General features: G+C 47.0%; 1 protein-coding gene across 2 annotated transcripts in view; it reads right to left on the bottom strand.

Annotated features, from left to right (window-relative positions):
- Positions 1-21,380, bottom strand: part of LOC140404411 (neuroplastin-like) — a 67,594-nt gene extending 46,214 nt beyond the window's left edge. The window contains exons 1-2 of one of the 2 annotated variants that reach the window (XM_072492915.1): positions 21,200-21,380; positions 14,631-14,645 (exon numbers count right to left, since the gene is read on the bottom strand). In XM_072492915.1, coding sequence (XP_072349016.1) covers positions 14,631-14,645; positions 21,200-21,287 — 103 coding nt within the window. In that variant the 5' untranslated portion in view covers positions 21,288-21,380. The remainder of the gene's footprint in view (positions 1-14,630; positions 14,646-21,199) is intronic. The other variant, XM_072492916.1, reaches the window with a different exon arrangement.
- Positions 21,381-26,225: the final 4,845 nt, after the last annotated feature.

Genomic DNA, 26,225 nt, shown 5'->3' with positions numbered 1-26,225 from the left:
GCACCTGTTCGGGGAGGCTAGTATGGGAATTGAACCGAGCTGCTGGCCTGCCTTGGTCTGCTTTAAAAGCCAGCTACTTAGCCCTGTGCTAAACCAGCCCATGGTTTATCCCAATGGATTTGGTATATCTGGATTTCCAGAAAGCTTTTGACAAGGTGCCACACAATGTTGTTGCATAAGGGGCTGGTTTAGCAGTGGGCAGAATGTAATGCAGAACAAGGCCAGCAGCACGGGTTCAATTCCCATATCAGCCTCCCCGAACAGGCGCCGGAATGTGGCGACTAGGGGCGTTTCACAGTAATTTCATTGAAGCTTGTGACAAAAAGTGATTATTATTGATCCAGCAGAGGGCAGTAGAGCGGAGCTGCTGATTGGCTGTTGCAGGGGAAATTTGCATACATCCGTGTGCTCACCCTAACTTGAAGGTGGTTTGTGGAGGAGCTGTTGTCAAGTGACACTTAAACCCGAAACACTTCTTCAGTGTTTCCCTCCCTACCCCCTCCTCTAACAAAAAAAAAAAACCAACCGCTGTAAAGATCAAGAGGAAGGCTCGAGGGCAGGTGTTATCGTGCAGGGCGCAGAGTTTGCTGAGTGAGTGCTTGCTGAGAAGGGGAGTGAATAACAGGTAAGCTCTTTCTTTTTTTATCTAGAGGGGATGGCGGGGAAGGTAGTGCAATGTTCCTCCTGCAGAATGTTTGAGGTGAGGGACGCTGTCAGTGTCCCTGCTGATTTCATCTGTGGGAAGTGCACCCATTTCCAGCTCCACCGAAACGGCGTTAGGGAACTGGAGCTGGATGAACTTCGGATCATTCAGGAGGCAGAGGTGGTCATAGATAGAAACTTCAGGGATGTAGTTACTCCGAAGAATAAAGATAGATGGGTGATGGTGAGGGGGGCTGGGAGGAAGCAGTCAGTACAGGGATCCCCTGTGGCCATTCCCCTTAGTAACAAGTTTACCACTTTGGATACTGTTGGGGGGGGGCTTACCAGGGGTAAGCCATGGGGTACAGGTCTCTGGCACAGTGTCTGTCCCTGTTGCTCAGAGGGAAGGGTGGAGAGGAGTAGAGCATTAGTCATTGGAGACTCCATAGTTATGGGGATAGATAGGAGATTCTGTGGGAACGAGAGAGACTCGCAGTTGGTGTGTTGCCTCCCAGGTGCCAGGGTGCGTAATGTCTCGGATCGTGTTTTCGGGATCCTTAAGGGGGAGGGGGAGCAGCCCCAAGTCGTGGTCCACATAGGTACCAACGACATGGGTAGGAAAAGGGATAGGGATGCAAGGCAGGAATTCAGGGAGCTAGGATGGAAACTTAGATCTAGGACAAACAGAGTTATTATCTCTGGGTTGTTACCCGTGCCACGTGATAGCGAGACGAGGAATAGGGAGAGAGAGGAGTTGAACACGTGGCTACAGGGATGGTGCAGGAGGGAGGGTTTCAGATTTCTGGATAATTGGGGCTCATTCTGGATGGTCTACGCCTGGACCAGAGGGGTACCAATATCCTGGGGGGGGGGGGGGGGGGGGGGGGGGGCGGGGAGGGGATTGGCTCATGCTCTTCGGGAGGGTTTAAACTAGTTCAGCAGGGGCTTGGGAACCTGAATTGTAGTTCCAGTATACAGGAGGTTAGAGTAGTGAGGTCATGAGTACATAGAACATAGAAAATACAGCACAGAACAAGCCCTTCGGCCCACGATGTTGTGCCGAACCTTTGTCCTAGATTAATCATAGATTATCATTGAATTTACAGTGCAGAAGGAGGCCATTCGGCCCTTTGAGTCTGCACCAGCTCTTGGAAAGAGCACCCTACCCAAACTCAACACCTCCACCCAACACCAAGGGCAATTTGGACATTAAGGGCAATTTATCATTGGCCAATTCACCTAACCCACACATCTTTGGACTGTGGGAGAAAACCGGAGCACCCGGAGGAAACCCACGCAGACACGGGGAGGACGTGCCGACTCCGCACAGACAATGACCCAAGCCGGAATCGAACCTGGGACCATGGATCTGTGAAGCAATTGTGCTATCCACAATGCTACCGTGCTGCCCTTAAGAACAAATAAATCTACACTATATCATTTTCCCGTAATCCATGTACCTATCCAACAGCTGCTTGAAGGTCCCTAATGTTTCCGACTCAACTACTTCCACAGGCAGCGCATTCCATGCCCCCACTACTCTCTGGGTAAAGAACCTACCTCTGATATCCCTCCTATATCTTCCACCTTTCACCTTAAATTTATGTCCCCTTGTAATGGTGTGTTCCACCTAGGGAAAAAGTCTCTGACTGTCTACTCTATCTATTCCCCTGATCATCTTATAAACCTCTATCAAGTCGCCCCTCATCCTTCTCCGCTCTAATGAGAAAAGGCCTAGCACCCTCAACCTTTCCTCGTAAGACCTACTCTCCATTCCAGGCAACATCCTGGTAAATCTTCTTTGCACCTTTTCCAGAGCTTCCACATCCTTTCTAAAATGAGGCGACCAGAACTGTACACAGTACTCCAAATGTGGCCTTACCAAAGTTTTGTACAGCTGCATCATCACCTCACGGCTCTTAAATTCAATCCCTCTGTTAACGAACGCGAGCACACCATCGGCCTTCTTCACAGCTCTATCCACTTGAGTGGCAACTTTCAAAGATGTATGAACATAGACCCCAAGGTCTCTCTGCTCCTCCACAATGCCAAGAACTCTACCGTTAACCCTGTATTCCGCATTCATATTTGTCCTTCCAAAATGGACAACCTCACACTTTTCAGGGTTAAACTCCATCTGCCACTTCTCAGCCCAGCTCTGCATCCTATCTATGTCTCTTTGCAGCCGACAACAGCCCTCCTTACTATCCACAACTAAGGTTTCAAAGTTGCAGGCGTTGTACCGGCAGGAAGGAAGGTGGTTTAAAGTGTGTCTTCTTCAATGCCAGGAGCATCAGGAATAAGGTGGGTGAACTTGCGGCATGGGTTGGTACCTGGGACTTCGATGTTGTGGCCATTTTGGAGACATGGATAGAGCAGGGACAGGAATGGTTGTTGCAGGTTCCGGGGTTCAGATATTTCAGTAAGCTCAGGGAAGGTGGTAAAAGAGGGGGAGGGGTGGCATTGTTAGTCAAGGACAGTATTACGGTGGCAGAAAGAACGTTTGATGAGGACTCGTCTACCGAGGTAGTATGGGCTGAGGTTAGAAACAGGAAAGGAGAGGTCACCCTGTTAGGGGTTTTCTATAGACCTCCGAAAAGTTCCAGAGATGTAGAGGAAAGGATTGCAATGATGATTCTGGATAGGAGCGAAAGCAACAGGGTAGTTGTTATGGAGGATTTTAACTTTCCAAATATTGACTGGAAACACTATAGTTCGAGTACTTTAGATGGGTATGTTTTTGTCCAATGTGTGGAGGGTTTCCTGACACAGTATGTAGATAGGCCAATGAGAGGAGGCGCCATATTGGATTTGGTACTGGATAATGAACCAGGACAGGTGTTAGATTTGGAGGTAGGTGAGCACTTTGGTGATAGTGACCACAATTCCATTAAGTTTACTTTAGTGATGGAAAGGGATAGGTATATACTGCAGGGCAAGAGTTATATCTGGGGGAAAGGCAATTATGAGGCAAGACTTAGGATGCATCGGATGGAGAGGAAAACTGCAGGGGATGGGCACAATGGAAATGTGGAGCTTGTTCAAGGAACAGCTACTGCGTGTCCTTGATAAGTATGTACCTGTCAGGCAGGGAGGAAATGGTCGAGTAAGGGAACCGTAGTTTACTAAAGCAGTCTAAACACTTGTTAAGAGGAAGAAGGAGACTTATGTAAAGATGAGACATGAAGGTTCAGTTAGGGCGCTCGAGAGTTACTCACTTCTCTTTCAAAATGTGAAACTTCACCATGGGAAAGTAGCAATAAAAACTGTTGACCAGATGCGACTAAATAAGGCTTGCGAGTCTATTGACAGTATCCGCACTTGCCAAACTTTCAATGACTTTTGGCAAGTATTTATTTCTTCACAGTGCCAAAAGCAATCATCATCCTTCCCTTGCAATTTGAGGTGCAGTTGAATTGAAAAGATGTCTGCAAGGTACGACATAGTTATCATTCAGCTCTCATTCGTCAGTACTTGCCTGTATATGGAGCTTTGCTTCCTGATTTGCAGCGCTTGAGCGAGCAGATCTCGCCACCAGATTCAGTTGGGAGATCCTGGCCTGTTTGTGTCTCTGGTCCTCCCTTATTACAAAACGATCCATCTTCAGTTCTTCACAATCCTGCTGCTTGCTTGCTGGCAGCTACAAAATGGAGGAATCTCTCCTCCATGATTTTACACCCAAAGCACGGATGTACAGGGCATGTGATATCAGTGTACGTGTCGGGCGTATGACCTGCTCTCTGCCGCCGCTTCTGGCAGGAAGACTCCAGCGTTCGTATTTAAAAGCCGGTCGCGGCCGGGATCCTTGAAAGCCAGTCGCGGCCGTTGGGCGATTTTCCTACGAGCGGGAATGGCTATTAGCACCTTTGAAGGTTTATTCCAAGTTTTGATAGCTCTTCCTTTGTTATAGAACAGGACTAGGCAGGGAAGATGTTACCAATGATAGGTGTGTCCAGAACCAGGGGTCACAGCCTGAGGATTCAGGGTAAACCATTTCGGACAAAGATAAGGAGACACTTCTTCACACAGAGTGGTGAGCCTGTGGAATTCATTGCCACAGGAAGTAGTTGATGCTAAAACTTTGAATATATTCAAGAGGCGGCTGGATATAGCACTTGGGGAGAATGGGATCAAAGGCTATGGGGAGAAAGCAGGAATCAGGCTATTGAGTTGGATGATCAGCCATGATCGTGATGAATGGCAGAGCAGGCTCGAAGGGCCAAAAGGCCTCCTCCTATCTTCTATGTATCTAGAACCAGGCTGGGGAAACGGATCATCCGATGGTCTCATTTTGTTGATTCGTGTCCTCACGATGAGAGAGGTGTGAGATTCCACAAAGGTGAGAGTAGAGCGTTTGTCCTATAACTGTTGTTGCAAATTTCCAGAAACTGTAAACAACTTGCAAATCGCATAACCATTGGCAGTCACCAATTGGTTCAGCAAAGTCCACTTTTATAAATAAGCAAACAGGCCCTGCACAAAAGCCTAATCCATGAAATAAATGTTGATCCCTAGCCAAACCGCCCCGTGATCTCAAAGAGGTACCCCCACTCAAGCCTATCAAACACCTTCTTCGCATCTTTTGAAATAATCACCGTCCCTAGGGGCGGTTCTCCCAATATTGGCCGACAGGTGCTGGCCCTCACCAAATTCAGTCTGCTCCTGAGATCACTCTAGGTAGGCAGGGCTCCAAAATGCATTGCCAATACTTTGGCCAGCAACTTAGCGTTGACATTTAACAACAAGTTAGGCTGATATGACCCACATTCCCTGGGATCCTTGTCCTTCTTCAGGATCAAGGAGATCGATGCCTGCACCTATGTGGCCAGCAACACTCACTGGAACACGGAATCATTAAACATACCCACTTCTCAACTGACCAACACACTTCTCAGCTGACCAACAAACGGTTTGTAAAACTCTGTGGGAAATCCTTCCGGACCTGGTGCTTTGCCCGTTTACATTGACCGAATACAGCTCAATTTTCTCCAGCCCTATCGGCATCTCCAACTTTTGCCTACTTTCCTGCTCCATCTCCAGGAAGGTCAACTTATCCAAAAATTGCTTCACTGATGCACCCTCCTCCGGAGGCTCTGACTTATATAACGCACAAGTGTCGCTGCTAGCTCGCCGTCTTACCTGTCGACACTTACAATCGAAATCTGTTTCTAATTTTTTTCTGTCTGCTAATAACTAGATTGTCAGGGCAATAGAGTACTGGCAGTCCACCTCAAGAATGGCGTCCACCGGTCTCTGCCTTTCCATTTCTCGGATTTATTCCTATGCACCCGAGGGATTATCTCCCCTCAATAACTGCCTTCAGGGCTTCCCAAAGCGTAGAAGGCGAGACCACCTCATTCCTGTTGAGCTCAACATACTTTGCAATGGCAAAGGACACCTGCCCAATATAATACCTTCTCCGTGAGCAACATGGTGACGAATCTCCATTGGGGGGGGGGGGGGGGGGGGGGGGGGGTCACTGAGAGCGGCCCGACACCAACATCAAGTCCACAAAATGTGGTGCATGATCCGGTAAAACGATCAAATACACCCCCCCCCCCCCCAACCCCATCCCAGGGAGAAGAAACCTACCCACCATGAAGATGTCAATCCAGGAGTAAACCAGAATGACTTGGGCGGGGAAAGAGAACTCCTTAGCACTCAGAACGTGGGTCTGCCCCCCTCCCCCCCCAAATCAGCTCCATGAACACCAATAACTGGTCACCCCAGATGGTCGGGACTTCACCTACCCAACCTTGATACAAACAATTTAAGTCCCACTCCCCCCCCATAATTAACCAATGTGAATCAAGGTCTGGGATAGATGCCAGCACCTTATTAATGAATGCCGTGTCATCCCAGTTTGATGCATACACATTGACCAACACCACTGGGGTGCCCACCAGCGACCCACTAATGATTATGTATCTCCCACGCGGATCTGCCAATATATTAACAGCAGAAAAAGCCACTATCAATTAACACAGTGCCACCCCCAGCCCCTTACAATCAAAACCAGAGTGAGACACCTACCCCACCCAACCCTGATGTTCAAATGGGCCCCCTGTAGGAAAACCACATCCGCCTTTAAACTTCTCAGGTGCGCAAACATCCAGGGCCTTTTTACTGTGCCACGAAATCCCCTCGCATTCTAAGTTATCAATCAGACAGCGCCTCTGACCCCTACCCCCACACACGACCCAGGATCAGCTATCACTACACCGAGGCAATCCAGTGGTGCCTCAGCCTGCGTCAGCTCCTCACCCAAGATGGCCACGACATCCCCCATCAAGACAGTCAAAACACAAAGAAACCGTCAGCAGTCCACTCCCACATCCCAGCTCCACCCCACCCAAACAAACCACCAACAGAGAAACAAAAACTCCTCCCCCACCTCGTTCCCAAACCAGACAGAAACAAAAAGCCTAACCTTAAAAAAATACAAGAAACCATCCCCATGGTAACCAGCTGCAGGCGTATCCCCCTCCATTCCAGTTAATTAGCTGAATTGCTAGCAGCGTGACCCCCACACAGAGTAGAAATCAAAGTCAACTAAACAGTACATCAACAATCAGCCCCCCCCCCCACCCCCCCATCCAAACCAAACTTTATTACCAAACCATCAAGAAAAATCAACACCCAGCTCTACCAACACCCCCCCCCACCCCCCCCCACCCCCAACACAAAAATACAATACTCCAACAGTACAAACTCCAACTTCGCCCAGAAAACAAAACACCCCTCAACAAGCCCAGGCACAACTCCAAGCCCAACCCCACATTCCAAAACTCCCACAAAAATAACAAACACAGATGAACTTACAAAGAACAAACAACAAATTCAATCGCACTTTAGTTCACCCCCAGCCCATGCTTAACACATTTGCATCCTCCGGCGCATCAAAGTAATAGTCTCTGCCCTTGAAGGTCACTCGAAGTCAAGCCGGGTACACCACACCAAACCTCATTTTCAGCATAGCCTTGGCCTTATTAAATGCCGCACGCCTTCTCGCCAGCTCTGCCCCAACATCTTGTATATTCTGATGACATGGCCCTCCCAACTACAGTCTCGATGATCCTTCGCCCACCTCGGGACCTGCTCCTCATCCAGGTATCGGTGAAACCGGCTTGTGGTGGCTCTCCAAATCTGAGTCTCTGGCCTGAGTAACCGATGGGCCCGGTCCAACACAGGAGGGGTCATAAAGACACGCTCCAACTTGCCAAACATCTTGGACACACAGTTTGTGGAGTTGGAGCCCTCCAGACCCGCCAGCAGCCCAATGACTCTTAGGTTTTGTTGTCTGCAGCGATTCTTCAGATCATCAACCCGGCCTTTAGCACTTTACGCTGCTCAGCCAGAAACACCATCTCTACCTCCAGGGAGACGATCCAAGAGCGCCGCCTCCATCTTCCATATTGTCACCTCCTGTACCTCTATCCGCCGGTCCATTTTGTCCATGGCCGCTCGAATTGGGGCCAAAGCCCCCTCCATAGCCTTCGCCAGATCCTCAGCGACCGCTGCTACTTCTTAAATTCGTCGGTCAAGAAGCTAACCAACTGCTCAGTCGTCCACTGAGGGGCCACTGACTTAGCAGAAGCCGCTGCCATGTTCAGCCCTGTTGAGGCTCGAGGAACTTTTGATGGTGACGACACTCTCTTTCCTGATTTCTGCTTTGTGCTATTTGTACTGTACATTACCCGTATGAGGGGATCTTATTCCATCAAACTACCATATCGTTCATGAACTGGCAGAAAGGGCCAAAAAACAAGTACCATAGCGGGAGCCACCGTGTGTGCGACTGCTCACCAGTCACTACTGGAAGTCGTTTGCCCTCAAGTTCTGCTTATGCACGACTGAGAGAAGCCCACTTTTGTGTCATGCTCTTACATTTTTGATACGGCATTTATATGAAACTGTAACCGTACAGGATGCTGCATAATAAGTCATCGCAATGAGTTAACATTCCTGAACTAATAAGGAACTGTAATTCTCATTACAAATAAACCCTTTCACAAGAGTGAATCCTACTTAACAGCAGTTTTTGTTTTCAAATTACATTCGATGTCACTGCCCTTTTATGGTAACTTGAGACAAAAGCACACTTGTGTCATTTGCTTATATATCACACCAGATACCAGAGCTTGGAGTTCTGAATCATGACAGATCGAAAGTGACAAATACCAGGTTCAACACAAGAGCAAAACTAAGCAATCGGAGTTTCAGCAACCAAATGTAGAATGAATTTCAAACGCCTCTAAGTTTATCCAGCTATCCACCTAACGACTGAAAAACAAACCACCCTCGTTTTGTCCATAATCAGAAAATCCCCCAAAATCTTTTCCCACTATCACATGTTGATTTTTGCAGTACTGATTTCAAATCTTAGCAGAGGAATTTGGGATACAAAGCAGTTGGACGTTATTTAAATATTCACAATTTCCCAATTCCCACATCGTGCAACACTAGTAACCCAAATTAGTTTTTCTGTATTGGTTTCCTTTGAAGAAATTGTGCCCAGTGATCCTTTATCCCAAGATCATTTCTAAATTCAGCAAATAAGTTGCAGTATCAGGCTAACTTTTTCTCCACGCATAATGAATGAGGCTCTCTTGACTCCAGCAATTTCTGGATATCAGTCTGCAGATATCAAACTAATCACTCTACGGACTGTCTCCAAATCTTTTGCCAGAGTTTAACCACTAGAGGAGAATTTTAGGGTGGTTGTAAGAGGAAAAAAAAAGAATAGCTCAATCATCCCGCTCCATCATTCAGTTAGACCTTGACCATCAAGTCCCAATTTTTTCATCTTTCGATTTCCTTCCCCCCACAGAAATCTAGCATTGTCAGTCTTGACTTTTTCGACTGACCCAGTGTCCAAAACATTTTTTGGGGGGGGGGAGAGAAAGAGAATTCCAGCTTTCCACTCATTACCCATGTGTAAGAAAGCGCCTTCTTGATTTCTCTATTGTTTCAGATTTCCAATATCTGCAATATCTCCACCCACCTCTCCATCTAATCTTAGTAACAAACACATTTAACACAATTAACTGAACTGCTACATAATGCTGAAGTGTTTTGCAATACTCCGCCTTAAGACCAGGGGAAAGGGTGAAAGGCTTACAGCACTCTAATGCTATGGTGGAAGAGATTCTTGTCAATAGCTGTTATTACAAACAAACAACATTCAACCCTGCATCACTTCAAATAATGAAGCGTGGGGGAGGCAAAGATGACTTTCAAACAAAAAAAAAAAAGAGTTATAAATATAAACAGCTGCACAAGTTTGAAAACCTGTAAAGGACAAGGCTAGAAGGTGCAATAAAGCTACTTAAAAATAGACTCAGGTTCAATGTTATATAATTAATTTGTTATTTGGCTGGTTGTAGGTTGCTTGCTTGCTCAGAACCCTGCAGTTTCACGTTACCGAAAAGACACTTTCTAATCAGTCAGTAATTGCTTTGTTAGCACAGAAGGGAAATAGAGAAACTGAGTAAATATTTCATGTGATATTGGAGCTCCACAAAGGCTCCCCACACATTTCTCTCCGCTGAATCATTTTATTTTGCTGGCGCTACTCCTTATGGGCCCTTGGAATACTGTCAGTAGAATTTGCTAAAATTACAAACTGGAGAGAAGCAGGCATATTGGCATTTACAGGAATTTAACTTTCCTCAGTTTGGAACAGAGGATCAAACAGCATTTTTAATCATTCGGAGCTGAATCATTTTGGGTATCAATGTGTATTTTTAGAATTTCACTCAAGCTGTTCCCACAGATGCTCCAATTGAAACTCAAATGCCAAGGCCTGGGTGGCACATTCAACCAGCATCTCCGACAAATTTTTGTCCTCAATGTAAAAGGAACACAGAAAATTTGATATAATAAGGTCAACTCCAACGGTATTTCTTTAAACTGAACTGTGATTAAACATTGAAAGTAAAACAGTCGTACGTGTGCAAATCCACCCCTTTCCGAACCTGCCCTGGATGTTTAAACTGAATCACAACTGTAGAGAGTACTTGAAGAGGAACTAAATTGTTAGGTTCACTTACCACAAAAGAAAATTAGGATGCAAAGTATAAAAGTGACGCATATCCAGTCATTAGAGATTGACAAATAACAAAAATCACACATCTTCTATTGGTAAACTTTTCCACCTCGTCTTTCTTGATGCAGACGCAGCCTTTGACATGGTTGACCATGCCATCCTCCGCCAATGTCTCTTCAGTCACCCAGCTGGGTGGGACTGTTCTCGCCTGGTTCCATTCTCATCTGTCCAAACATAGCAAGGGAGTCACTTGCAATGGCTTCCCTTCCAGCTCTCGCACGGTTATCTCTGGTGAACCCTGCGGTTCTTCCTCGCCGACAGTATCCAGACACAGAATTAGCTTTCACATGCATGCTAATGACACTCAGCTCTACCTAACCACCAACGCTCTCAACTCCTCCACCGTTGCTGAACTTTTAGACAGCTTACCCAACATCCAGCACTGGATGAGTAGAAACTTCTTCTAATTAAACATCAAGAAGACTGAAGCCATCCGCACGCTGTTCCCCAACTACTGACACAACCCCACTCCCTGCAGTCCGAGACTAAAGTAGGCTGTTCGTAATATTGGTACGAAGTCTTACAACACCAGGTTAAAGTCCAACAGGTTTGTTTCGATGTCACTAGCTTTCGGAGCGCAGCTCCTTCCTCAGGTGAATGAAGACGTCTGTTCCAGAAACACATATATAGACAAATTCAAAGATGCCAAACAATGCTAGGAATGCGAGCATTAGCAGGTGATTAAATCTTTACAGATCCAGAGATGGGGTAACCCCAGGTTAAAGAGGTGTGAATTGTATCAAGCCAGGACAGTTGGTAGGATTTTGCAGGCCAGATGGTGGGGGATGAATGTAATGTGACATGAATCCCAGGTCCCGGTTGAGGCCTCACTCATGTGTGCGGAACTTGGCTATAAGTTTCTGCTCGGCGATTCTGCGTTGTCGCGGGTCCTGAAGGCAGCCTTGGAGAACCCTGGCATTCAGCCTCTGATCTCCAGGTAAGCGTTCTCCAAGGCGACCTTCAAGACCCGCGACAACGCAGAATCGCCGAGCAGAAACTTATAGCCAAGTTCCGCACACATGAGTGCGGCCTCAACCGGGACCTGGGATTCATGTCACATTACATTCATCCCCCACCATCTGGCCTGCAAAATCCTACCAACTGTCCTGGCTTGATACAATTCACACCTCTTTAACCTGGGGTTACCCCATCTCTGGATCTGTAAAGATTTAATCACCTGCTAATGCTCGCATTCCTAGCATTGTTTGGCATCTTTGAATTTGTCTATATATGTGTTTCTGGAACAGGCCTCTTCATTCACCTGAGGAAGGAGCTGCGCTCAGAAAGCTAGTGACATCGAAACAAACCTGTTGGACTTTAACCTGGTGTTGTAAGACTTCGTACTGTGCTCACCCCAGTCCAACGCCGGCATCTCCACATCGTAATATTGGTGTCATTATTTGATGCCAAGATAAGCTTCCAACCACGTTTGCGTTAAGACCACCTATTTCCACCTTCGCAACATTACTCAACTTCTCCTGTTGCAGCTCATCTGTTGCTGACACGCTCATTCATATCTTCATTACCTTTGTACTTGACTATTTCAATGCACTCCAGACTGGTGTTTGACATTTTAAACTCTGCTGCCCATGTTTTAATTCACAGCAAGCCCCACTCCTCTAGCATCCCCATGTTCTCTGACATAAAATGATTTTAAAATACCCTTCCTTGCTTTGTAATCTTCCCGTCTTTGTAATCTTCTCCAGTCCCGTAACCCTCCAAAATAATTGCACTCATTTAATTCTAGCCTCCTGAGCATCCCAGAGTTTAATCGCTCCACCATTGATGACCATGCCATTAGTTGCTTAGGCCTCAAAGCTCTGGAATACACTTCCTACATATCTTGGTCTCTCCTGCTCTCTTCCTTTAAGGCACTCCTTAAAACCTATTTCCTTGACCAAGCTTTAACCATACTCACGTGAAGCATTTTATAATGCTTTATTTTTTATTATGCTAATAATAAAACATAATGTTTTATTATGCTAATCACACTATACAAATGTAAGATAAGATGTTACAGCATCTGTTAAGAGAAGACGTATACTAAAACGTAAAGTATTTTCAGTTGAAAAAAAATCAGATTGAAAGCACCATGAATAAAGGAAATAATTCTAATTCTCTCTCTTCATAACTAAAATTCTCTTTAAAATGTAATCTGACAATTCCTGTTGTCATATTCAATAACCCACAATAATACCCTTTATAAAGAAGGTGCTTTGTTCCACTTGTGAATATTGTTTAAGGGACGAAGCAGAAAATGAAATTGCTATTTGTAGGAGAGACTTTCAGGAAATATATGGAACAGTGAAAGATAGAAGCAGGGTACTTGAAGAAAATCCTGACTGCAAATGATCCAAGGCCTGGAGCACAGTTCCGGCCATTTACAGCTTTGAAAGGGAATCTATACTAAATGCAATCAATTAAAAAGTTAAACGATTATTCAATATAAACTTAAATAAATCAGCATATTGTAAATGCTACATTTTCTCACAAAGCAAATGCCAGTCCTGTAGATCATATTTGCACGACATGCAGATATTGTCTCAGACTTTAAACATACTTTTAAAAATCAAAAGCAGAGCCCAATCACTTGCAAGATTTTAAATTGAAGTAGAAACAAATCAAGCATTGCCGCAACATGCAGGATATTTGACCATTATGCAGAGTAATGTGTCAGAATATCGTGGTTGTTGGGGCTCAAAGCATAGAAAGGTATCTCTTTCATTTCTCTCATTCTGCAAGCCAAAGCGTCATTATCCTGGGAATTGCAACTTAAACATTAAACTTGTTTGCTTCTAAATGGCTCATGCAGTCCAATCACAAAATTGACAGCTCTGAAATTCAAAGTAATCTTTCAGTCAACATTACATTCTACATCTCAGGAAAAGAACTTAAAAAGCCATTCTTTAAGAGCTACTTATTCCGTTGAATATTAGCTTCAATAAAAGTCATCAAGGCCAATGCACAAAATGGACGCGATTTTGCTGAAAATAATGGGGCACACGTACCGAATGTATAAATACAGCCAGAAATTTGAAGAGGAAGAGATACTCTGTAAATTATGAGCAAATTGCTGGCTGATTTGAATCGCTCTGCCGTTAGCTTCACGAAAACAGCATCTCATCCTTAATCTTCCTGTAGGTTTTGTCAAAGTGTGCATAACCGTTGGCAATTGTTAATGACAGCCAAACAAACTTTCTTGTCCAGGAAGTGGACAATAAGCATGGAGTTTCACACCTTCAGATTGTGAATTGAGATTTTTTTATTTTTTATAAACTTACTTTTTTCAAGTTACGATTTCTATAATCTCTTTGGTTAAGGAGATACATACATTGCCCGCCCTATCATTCACCAAGGTCCAGATGTCCTGCTGTACCATTATCAGCACATACCTCCAGAAATTTCTTGGGCAAGCATTTTTGAAACAATTGCCAGTCTAACAAGTGGGACACACTAGGCATGCCCTACTCTAGCAAAATCGGACCTTTGCTAATGAACTATGTGACAGAACCATTCAATATACAAGACTTACGGACCAGCTTTGGGGTCCGATAGTGGAACTGCTGTCGTTGCAAAGTCAGGGAATTCTTGTTCTTGCACACATCTGCAAAATCTGAGGATGACCAGACGAAACACTGCAACAGTACTTAGAGTGCTCTACGAAAAATCTCCCATCACTTCAGCATCCCAGTGGATTCGCGCACACCCGTGAGCTTGCACACGCGCACACATGCACACACACATGCACACACAAGAACACATCTATACAACTCAAGAAAAACCTTAAATGTTCAATTAGTTTGTTTCACTGTCTCTGAGCAAGAGATCAGCTTTTGCCACACTCCTTGAACATGACATCACCTTATTAAACATCACCCACCTGTCCTATTTAATGCTGCATTTTGTAAAATTAAAATGGTGACATTTACTATAGCCAACTATAAAGTAACAAAAAAAACTGAACATAACTACAGTATGTGAAAGCCATAGCTATCAGGGAATAAGCCAAAATACTGCATTAGATTTAAAATGAATCAAGTTGTACATTAGTCAATACTGTACCTGTTTGCTTGTCCTCAAAGAATAGTTTTACCACAACAATGTAAAAGTTTGCATATATAGTTAAATCATTGTTTTATAAAACAATAACTGTTAATTAAGAACGTTGACTATCACAGTAATTCTGAAACATTCATTCTTAATTGATCGATTCTAAAATATAACACAGCATTAGTGAAATATTTCACAACATTGTTGGACAGATAGAATGTTAGTATTACACAAATGCAAACATTTCACTCTGTTCCCTTTCAAAACATTCTGCAACTGCATTGCTTGCTGTTCACATGGTACCCAATTCAATTTTTCCACTTCAAAATTAAAACTATGAAAATCCACCAGTCAGATTGCAACGATGAATTAGCAATTCCACAAATTGGCATGCTCAAAGCAGCCAGATTCAAACCCTTGCTGTTTTTCGCTCTCACTGTATCACCCAGCTCCCACATTTACACTATTTTGGTCCATCCAATACACACACACACAATCTAATTTTGCTGCTTTGCCACCAGCACAATGCACCTTTGGCGCTTCTTACTGAGACTAAATGGGGTGCGATCAAAACAACAACAGAAAAAAAAACCTCCAATCTATTGTATTACTCCCCATGAAAGGCAGGGAAGCCAGACTTGAAGCAAGTCTGCACTACCAACAGCAGAGGCAGCAATTATTTTTAATTATCAGTTGCTGTTAAATTAGGGGGTCTTTTTCTAAAAATTTTGGATGCTAAAAAGCACCATAATTTAGATGGTACAAACAGCGAATTAAAACAACTGCGATTCAGGTGACATGAGGGAAGGCTAAACATGAAAATGGATCAGTGTTACAGAAAGCGCTGAACTGTTTGTGAAAATCTATCTTCCCGCCTCCCTACCTATTGAAAACCATTGGCTCTTGCTGACATATATTTAGGTGCAAGGTTGCTAATTATTCTTTAGCCTCCAAGGGTCCATTTCTCACACCAGCCAGCCCGGCAAAGGTCAGTGAGCCAGCTGCTCAGTTGTGAAGGCCACAGCCATGAAATTTAACTCAGTCATCTGCCCCCAGATAAACTTTTCAAAAACGAAGCAGCATAGCGATTATAAGCAGGGTCGCGGAGTGATATTCCACCTCTCCTTGGCATGGGAGAGTCAGAGCCAATTGCTGTATCCTAACTGCTGCCCCAGCTGAGATCTACTGACCCAGTACAGACTCGGGCTCAACTTGGAACGTTTCCTGCGCAGGATCAGTCAATATGCCAGAGGGCAGCGTGAAGACAAAATACGCCAAAGAGGATTTTATTTGAAAGAAAAGTACATGCTGGTTCTCAAACCTCGCGCCCCCCCCCCCCCCCCCCCTCCCAAGCCCCTTCCATCTCCGCTCCAAAAGACTAGCCTCCTTACCCAGCCACAACACCTGCAATGATCTCCCAGCATTTTTCCAACATGGCATGGGCAGGAGAAAGTTTGCAGTTTAAATTGCTCCTCACATACCATTTGCACTTCAATGCTACTTGTGCCAACTCTAATTAACAGCCAGCATGCGAAGGCCAAACTAGTGCTTTGAGAGAAGGTACCATGTAAACAGAGCAAAAAACATTCAGCCTGCAGACAGCTCTCAAAAAATGCAAACTTCAAATGCAAGTACCTTTGTTGTAATATGATGAGACATAAAACCAAGGAAGAAAATAACATGGCAAATGGTCTCCAATGGGACAGAACAGTCGGTGCTGCAGTCCTGAAGCAGGCTGAGGGGTGACCTTGCCTACACTGGAGCTAGTCAATCTCAGCAATCTCAGGGAGGGTAGTAGAGCTACAAACAACCTCTGCTGCCCCAGTGTAAGAGGGAACTTATTAGCCAGGATTCACTTTACTACAGATATATCTGGACAGGCTGGGCTTGTTTGCCAAGTCTTTCACAAGCACCCTGCAAACATTCGCTATCCAACCTCAAGCATCAACTGCAAGGTGGAGAGCTTCATTACTTATGAAGGGGTGCTCAAGCATAAAGGTCCCTCTGTTCAGGAAGAAAAGGGGAATGGTAAAAATGATGACAAGAGAATATAATCCTATCGTTCTACTTTGAACAGGAATGGCAGCAAATGCATTTGCGCACTTTAAAAAAAAAACTATAAACACGCAGTTAAAAGGAATTGAATACGTGGAACTATTTTATGCCGAACGTCACCGTTTGTCCCAAGTGGATAAATTATATAAATATACAGTATAATCACATCAATAAAGTAGACATTGGTGATATAGCACCTTGGGAGGACTTATGGCAGAATACCAAATCCCCAAGAGACATGGTTTCAATTTCATGGCTGCGGCATCACCAGAACAATCAATTGCCACCAGGCCAATAGCACATACCTCAGTTAGACCGAGGAGGATTGGAAGCAGGAAGCCCTCCCTGTCTGTCGGCTACATAACAGATGCAACCAGTACTGTCTGTGCCGAAAAAAAAAGTACCGCACTAAATTTCTCTAAATTCCCCGAGAGCTAACTAAATGAGCCTCTTCAGTACATTTTGTGCCAGCCTCCAATCCAATCTAGACCTTTAAACATTGTATACCTTTCAAATTCCACACTTTTCCATCCCTTTAATAGACTGTTGGGGACAGTGGATTCTCTAGCTGCCTTGTAAAAGCAAATAAAACACATGTGGGCCCAGAAAATAAACTATTTCCATAGAAGAACTAGACATGAACAGCTGTAACACCCAGACAATTTGACCGTCAGCATTTAAGGAAACTAAGTTTAATGATGGGGCTCTTCCATGTAATTAACTCCAATGCTCTGAAATCCTGAACATTAGAGTGGCTTGCCCAAATGCGCAGTTGTCAAGCAATTGGACTGAGCCATTTTTTAAACAAATATGCTAAAAGGACAATGAGCATATTTCTTGATTGATCTGAGCTTCCACGTTTTAGTTATTCGTTAGTCGACTTGTGTTTTTTTTTTGTCTAGCTTAATTCATACTATTTTTCAGTACTTTAGTTGAGACCACCTGCATCACATTTGATGGGTGTGTGTGCTGGGTGGGGGGGGTGGGGGTAAGACCATGAGATATGGGAGCAGAATTAGGTCATTTAGCCTATCGAGTATGCTCCGCCATTCGATGATGGCTGATATGTTCCTCATCCCTGTTTTCTTGCCTCCTCCCCATAACCCCTGATCCCCTTGTTAATCCAGAAATCCTCTTATTAATCAAGAACACCAGATTTGTGCCCGAGGTGCTGTTATTTTCAGGGCTCCAGATCAAGAGCTGGAAGGGGGAATTAGACAGAATAGTTCTTTCTTAGAAGATAAGAACTAGGAGCAGGGGTGAAATTTAGCCTCTCGAGCCTGCTCCACCGTTCAATACGATCATGACTGATCTCATCAGGGCCTCAACTCCACTGTCCTGCCCTTTCTGCATAACCCTTCAGCCCATTACCAATTAAAAATTTGTCTAACTCCTCCTCTTTAAATTTACTCACTGTCACAGCATCCACCGTACTCTGGGGTAGCGAATTCCAGATTCACAACCCTTTGGGAGTAGTTTCTCCTCATCACGGTTTTAAATTTGCTACTCCTTATCCTGAGACTATGACCTCTCATTCCACAAGAGGAAGCATCTGCTCCATGTCAACGTTATCCATACCTTTTCTCATCTTACACACCTCAATTTTATCTCCCCTCATTCTTCTAAACTCTAGAGAGTATCAGCCTAAACTACTCAATCTCTTTTCACAAAACAACCCCCTCATCTACGGATTCAATCTAGTGAACCACCTCTGAACTATCTCCAATGCCGCTACATCTTTCCTCATTGGCATTGTCACTGGACTAGTAATTCAGGGACCCATGGCAATGATCTGGGTTTGAATCCCACCACAGCATATGATGAAATCTGAATTCAGTAAAAATCTGAAATTGAAAGTTTAATGATGACCATGAAGGCATTGTCGGTTGTCGTAAAAACCCATCTGATTCACAGTATCCTTTAGGGGAATCTGCTATCCTTACCTGGTCTGGCTTCCATGTGACGCCAGGTCCACAGGTTGACTCTGAAATGCTCTCTGAAATGGCCTAGCAAGGGCAATTAGGGATGGGCAGTAAATGCTGGCCCAGCCAACCACGCCCTCATCCCATGAATGAATTTTTAAAAAACCCTATCGAGCCTCTCATTTCAGTGTGACCATCTCTCATTATGACAAGACCTTAAGACAAGAAACCTACCTAACAGCAAGTGGGAATTCCTACACCTACACTACTTGGATTACAGCGGTTTAAGGAGGCAGCTCATCGCCACTTACTCAAGGGCATGTAGCAACAAATTGTGGTCGTACCGCCAACCATTGCATTCCAAGAATGAATTTTTGAAAATTACAACTTTACCACGAAGTGTTTTTAATACTTAAAACAATATATTTCTGAGTAACTCCCAAAATACAAAACTGAGACTGCAATCCATTCATAATTAGGCATACCTAATTTTATGGGGACTGAATCTGTCAAATTTTGTTTTTATTAGGTGAGCTGAAGAGATTTTCAGCAGCATTTGTGGGATTGCGTTCCATGGTTCCATTTATTTTTCTCCATATAGACTGCATTTAAATAGCCTTGATGGCATCTCTGAAAAGATGCTGGCTCAACATCCTCAATCAAAACAGCCTCGCTAATTTTCAGGATCACTCTGACCTTGTAATGCCTCCACTGCTTTCCTGTTGGAGATGCCGAATTACATTAATTAACATCTCCTTCAAGCCCAAGAGACAACACAGCACTGACAGGAGGAAAAAACAGTGGAAATGGATTGAAACTACCATATTAAACCATCACCGTCATCAGCATAGATTTCTTCAAATTAGATTTTGTGTTTCAGGTGACTAAATTGGGGCTCTGTGCTGGTGATATAAAGAATAATGTATATAAGTATATTATACATATATAGGACAGATGTCTGATCAATCTTTTATAGTTAGACTCGTCTCATTACTTCCAGTTTTATGCAATTACTTCCAATGCATTTGCTACCTTTCCCTAAATTGATGGCTTGGCATATTTTAAGTACTATCTTGGATCTGATAGAAAATGTTTTTAAGACAAGATTGCCTTCTCCTTTGCAGTGTCCTCAATTACAAAGAGACACGAATGTTCAATGGAAAATTTTGGGAGCGCCACTGTCGCTGTGCTTCACTACCGTAATACATTCACCACTTGCAACTCAGGACACTGCATTCTGCAAGACACCGGCTCAGAATGAAAAATCACCACCGACCGAGACAAGGCCTAAAAGAAAAACAAACACTGTGCTGAATTGAAGGCAGATGTAAAAATAAAACAGTTTGGCCATTAAAGGTGAAGTAGAAAGGAGAAAGTGAAAGAATTTGGGTGAAAATACAGCATTGAGTTTGCATTTGATTGAGCCAGTAAACATATAATAATAATGAATACATACTTATGATTCATAGGCAAGCAATCCAAAAATAAAGCCATTTGCAATGATTTAAAGTTACATGGAATGCAAATGCAATTAAACAGAGCACACAAAGTTAAAAAAGCAGTTAGAAATTCAATTAAACGGAACATATTGAGCAGAGCATGGTTAAGGAAGGCTTAATCCTCTCCCAGGTTCCTACACCACCTCATTCCCCATCCCGTCCCAGAGGAGAGTTGGCCCAGATTCTAAACCCCTTCCTCAGGGGACTGGCAGTTACCCCCCAGGGAAGGGTCTGGCCTAATAACCCACCTACCCCCTCGGGGCAGGGTCTGACCGAGTTTCTTCCCCCCCCCCCCCCAGGGGAGGGTTTGGCCCAGTTACCCCCCCGCCCCGGGAGGGGTTTGGCCCAGTTACCCCCCTCCCCCCGGGAGAGGGTTTGGCCCAGTTACCCCCCTCCCCCCGGGAGAGGGTTTGGCCCAGTTACCCCCCCAAAGGGAGGGGGTTTGGCCCAGTTACCCCCCCAAAGGGAGAGGGTTTGGCCCAGTTACGCCCCCCCCCCCCAGGGGAGGGTTTGGCCCAGTTACCCCCCCAAAGGGAGAGGGTTTGGCCCAGTTACTCCCTCCCCCCCCAGGGGAGGGTTTGGCCCAGTTACCCCCCTCCCCCCGGGAGAGGGTTTGGCCCAGTTACCCCCCCAAAGGGAGAGGGTTTGGCCCAGTTACCCCCCCAAAGGGAGAGGGTTTGGCCCAGTTACGCCCCCCCCCCCCCCAGGGGAGGGTTTGGCCCAGTTACCCCCCCAAAGGGAGAGGGTTTGGCCCAGTTACTCCCTCCCCCCCCAGGGGAGGGTTTGGCCCAGTTACCCCCCCCCCCCCCCCCCCAGGGGAGGGTTTGGCCCACTTACTCCCTCCCCCCCCCCAGGGGAGGGTTTGGCCCAGTTACTCCCTCCCCCCGCCCCCGAGGCCCTCGCCCACCTCCCCGGGCACTCACCGTTCTGTCCGCGGGCCGGTGCCAGGCTGAGCCAGAGCAGGGCGGACACGGCAGCGCCGAGCCGGTGCAGGCCTCGGGCCGTTGCCATGGTGCTGCGGCGGCGGCTGCTCCTTCCGTCGATCGCGCGGCGGCTGTTGGCCCTACTCGGTCCGCACGGACTGCACCAACTACACTCCACCCCCCTTTCACCCCCCCCCTTCCGCGATCTGCACCCGCCCCGCGTGCGCGCGCAGCCAGAGAGCCGCACACTGACGTCCGCCCGTCTGTCAGTCTTGCAGCTCCTGTGCCGACATTATCCGCACCCTGCCACGGGAGGCGCTGTTCCGTACCGTGCCACGGGAGGCGCTGTTCCGAACCCTGCCACGGGAGGCGTTGTTCTGCACCCTGCTTGGGGAGGAACCGCTCCGCACCCTGCCGGTGGAGGCGTTGTTCCGCACCCTGCCACGGGAGGCGCTGCTCCGAACTCTGCCACAGGTTGCGCTGTTCCGCACCCTGCCACGGGAGGCGCTGTTCCGCACCCTGCCACGGGAGGCGCTCTTCCGCATCCTGCCACGGGAAGCGCTGCTCCGCACCCTGCCCGGGGAGCCGCTGTTGCGCACCCTGCCGCGGGAGGCGCTGTTCCGAGCCCTGCCGCGGGAGGCGCTGCTCCGCGGGAGGCGCTGCTCCGCACCCTGCCGCGGGAGGCGCTGCTCCGCGGGAGGCACTGCTCCGCACCCTGCCGGGGGAGCCGCTGTTCCGCACCCTGCCGGGGGAGGCGCTGCTCCGCACCCTGCCGCGAGGGAGCCGCTGTTCCGCACCCTGCCGCGGAAGGCGCTGTTCCGAGCCCTGCCGCGGGAGGCGCTGCTCCGCGGGAGGCGCTGCTCCGCACCCTGCCACGGGAGGCGCTGCTCCGCACCCTGCCACGGGTGGCGCCGCTCCGCGCCCGGCCGCGGGAGGCGCTGTTGCGCGCCCTGCCGCGGGAAGCGCTGTTCCGCACCCTGCCACGGGAGGTGCTGTTCCACAATCTGTCACAGGAGGGTTTGTGATGCAGTTCCTGACCCTGTCAAGAGGCGTTATGATGCAGTTCTAGATGTTGCCACGGGAGGCGCTGTTCGGCACCCTGTGCTGTAATGTAGTTCCTGACCCAGCCACAGGAGGCTGTATGGTGCAGTTCCAGGTCCTGCCACAAGAAGCTCGGTGCTGCAGTTCCAGATCTCGCCAAAGGAGGCGCTGTGGTGCAGTTCCAGACCGTGCAATTGCACACCCATTTACAGGTTTATAAGTGTTGATAAGGTTTGTCTGTAGTAGTAAGATTTATTAGAAGTAACAAAGTTGATAACAAAAAATGGCAGGGCTGCTTCAATCTTGAAGTTGCACATCCTGTGCTATGTGGGAACTCCAGATTGCTTCCTGTGACCTGGTTAGCCATTTGTATCAGAAGTGTCATTAGTTGCAGCACCTGGTGCCATTGAGGTGTGTCCACCAGGTGGAGAGCTTCGTGCATAGCATGGATGTGAACCACAGTTCCAGAAAGAGAGGGAATGGGTGATCGCCCAACAGTAATGTAGAAACAGGTCAGTGGTTTAAGAGTGCATCCCTTTCTGAAAGCAGTATTCAGTTCAGAATGATGGCACACCTGGGAAGTCAATGACAGATCAATGATACCTTGGGTGCCTCAGCTGTACAGGGACTACAAGGATGACTGGAATCTCTTGGCGATATGTGATTCAATAGTTAGGGGGCAGATGGGGTATATGTATGTGTACAGAATCAGAGAGAAGGACTGTGATAACATTAAAGAGATTAACATAGGCAGAGAGGAGGTTGTGTGCGGTCTGGCAGGCTTAAAAGTAGACACATCTCCAGGGCCAGAGAAAATGTATCCCAGGCTGTTGAATGAGGCAAGGGAGGGACTAGCAGAGGCACTGGTAATAATTTTCAATTCCTCTCTGGCCACAGGAGAGGTGCCAGAGGATTGGATAATAGCCAATGTGGTGCCATTATTCAAGAAGGGAGGATGGGCCGAATGGCCTCTTTCTGCATTGTAAATTCTATGATAAGGGATAAACCAGAAACTACAGGCCAGTCAGTCTAACCTCAGTGATGGGGAAACTATTGAAAGCAATTCTGAGAGACAGAATTAATCTGCATCTAGAGAAACCTGGATTCATCAAGAACAGGCAGCATGGCTTTGTTAAGGGGAGGTCATGTCAGACAAACTTTCTTCTCTCAAAGAACAAAGAAAAGTACACCACAGGAACAGACCCTTCGGCCCTCCAGGCCTGCGCCGACCATGATGCCCGTCTAAACTAAAATCTTCTACACTTCCGGGGTCCGTATCCCTCTATTCCCATCTAAAGAATGGTGAATCTTTGGAATTCTTTACCTGGGGGAGGCCGAGTCCTTGAACATCTTCAAGGCTGAGGTTTTAATCAGTGGGGCAATAAAGGGTTATGGAGAGAAGGCAGGAAAGGGGCCTTGAGTGTTAGATCAGCCATGGTCTTACTAAATGGTGGAGCAGGCTCGAGGGGCTGAATGGCCTCCTCCTGTTCCTGTGGATTTAGGTGGGGGTCAGAATAAGAAAGTAAATAAGAAGGCAAAGTCTAAATTAGGGTTACTGTGCATGCACAGATTGTGGTAAATAAGATTTGTGAACCAAATGCAAATTGTCATAGAAACATAGAAAATAGGAGAAGACCATTTGTCACTTTGATCCTTTTTTAAATTATTCGTTTATGGGACGTGGGCGTCGCAGGCTGGGCCAGCATTTATTGCCCATCCCTAATTGCCCTACAGGGGGCAGTTAAGAGTCAATCACATTGTTGTGGGCCTCGAGTCACATGTAGGCCAGACCAGGTAAGTATAGCAGATCAGTGAACCAGGTGGGTTCTTACGACAATCGACAATGGCCATCGTTAGACTTTTAATTCCAGATTTTTTATTGAATTCAAATTTCACCATCTGCAGTGGGTGGGATTTGAACCCGGGTCCCCAGAGCGTTACCCTGGGTCTCTGGTTTACTAGTCCAGTGACAATACCACTACCCAACTGCCTCCCCATATCCTGCTCCGCCATTCAATATGATCATAGCCGATCGTCCATGTGGAAATCTGATGTTGTTGCAATAATAGAGACCGGGCTCAAAGAGGCACAGGAACTGGTTGTTAAATATTCCTCGATACAAGGTGTTCAGGAAAGGAGGAAAAGGGAGATTTTATTGATTAAGGAGAGCATTGCGGTGCTGGAGAAACAGGATGTCCAAGAAGTGTCAAGGACAGAATCTATTTGGCTCGAGCAAAGGAACACAAAAGGCGGGTTTAAGTTGCTCGGTGTCATCTACAGGCCACCAACTAGTGAGAAGGATGTAGGAGAGCAAGGAAATTAGAGAGGTGCAAATAATAGAGTAGCTTCAATGGGGGAACTTTGATTAATGTAGATTGGATAGTATTAGTGGAAAGGACAGAGAGAGTCAGGAATTCCTAGATGTGATAACCCTTAAGAAGACTGTGGTGACTTCCGGGTGCGGCGATGGTCAGCTAAGCCGCGCGTTTCGGCGGCTCCAGCTCCAACGAACTTTCGGGCTCTTTTTGAGAGCCCCAACGGGAATTTGTTTTTGACAAAACCCGGTGTGGGGTGAAGAAATAAGGAGTCCCCCCCCCCCCAGTGTGCAAGAAAAAGATCGGTGGCGGTGGCCAGATCACGAAGGATCCTCGAGGGCAGCGGCAGAGGAGAGAAAAGAAGGAAGCAAGATGGCGTCAGAGGGAGGCCGGGCGACATGGGGACCGGATCAGGATGAATTCCTCAGAAGGTGTGTGGAGGAGTTAAAAAAGAAGGTGCTGGCCCCGATGTTGCTGGCAATCGATGGGCTCATAGAAACACAAAAGGCCCAGGCGATAGAGCTCCGTGTGGTGAAGGAGAAGGTAACTGAAAACGAGGATGAGATCCTGGGCCTAGCGGTCAAAATGGAGACGCACGAGGCGCTACATAAGAAGTGCATCAAAAGAATTGAAGTCCTGGAAAATAGATCTCCCCGAGGGAGTGGAGGGAGCTGACGGCGGGGCTTACGTGAGCACGATGCTACATTCGCTAATGGGAGCTGAGGCCCCCCTCAGGCCCCTTGGAGGTGGAAGGGGCTTACCGGGTCCCTGCGAGGAGACCAAAGGCTGGAGAACCACCAAGGGCGATGGTCGTGAGATTTCACCGTTTCAATGACAGAGAGGTTGTTTTGAGCTGGGCCAAGAAGGTACGGAGTAGCAGATGGGAGAATGCGGTGATACGAGTGTATCAGGACTGGAGCGCGGAGGTGGCGAGAAGGAGAGCGAGTTTCAATCGAGCCAAGGAGGTGCGGCATAAGAAGAAAGTAAAGTTCGGGATGCTGCAGCCGGCGCGATTATGGGTCACGTACCACGATAGACACTATTATTTTGAAACGTCAGAAGAAGCATGGACCTTCATCCAAAAAGAGAAACTGAGGGACTGATGTTGGGGGGGAAACGACAATGTTGATGTATAGAAATGTAAATTGGGGAAAGGGAGGTTCACTGTATCGGGACGGTCTTTGACGGGGGGGACGCTGAGAAATGTGGGCACCGGTGGGGAAAAAAGGGACATAGGTGGGGGATGGGGAATGGGAACGGGGCTGTAGGGGGAGCTGCGCCATAGGGGGCGGGACGGTTCTAGGAAAGCGCGGGTCTTTTCCCGCGCTAGAGAGATGATGGCGGGAAGACAGGCGCAAGGAGGATGGGAGTTCCACACACGGGGGGGTCAAGGAGAGAGCGGGAGAAGCCGGGGTCAGTTGAAGTCAGCTGACTTTCGGAAGCAATATGGGAAGAGTAAACATGCTAGATGGGGATCTAGCAGGGGGGGGGGGGGATAACTGGGTTGCTGCTGCTGGGATCGAGAGGGAGCCGGTAAGAGAAGAGGTGGTCGGGGCGGGAATGCGCCGCCTGGGGGACTGGTGGGTGCACGGGACCTGGACGTGGGACTGGCCCAGAGTGGGTGGTGGCTCGTCGACGGGGGGGGGGGGGGGGGGGGGGGGGGCTGATCA

The sequence above is a fragment of the Scyliorhinus torazame genome, chromosome 30 (assembly GCF_047496885.1).
Source record: "Scyliorhinus torazame isolate Kashiwa2021f chromosome 30, sScyTor2.1, whole genome shotgun sequence".
NCBI lineage: Eukaryota > Metazoa > Chordata > Chondrichthyes > Carcharhiniformes > Scyliorhinidae > Scyliorhinus > Scyliorhinus torazame.
The sequence above is the reverse complement of the archived record's forward strand: the minus strand, read 5'-3'. Positions and strand labels throughout refer to the sequence as shown.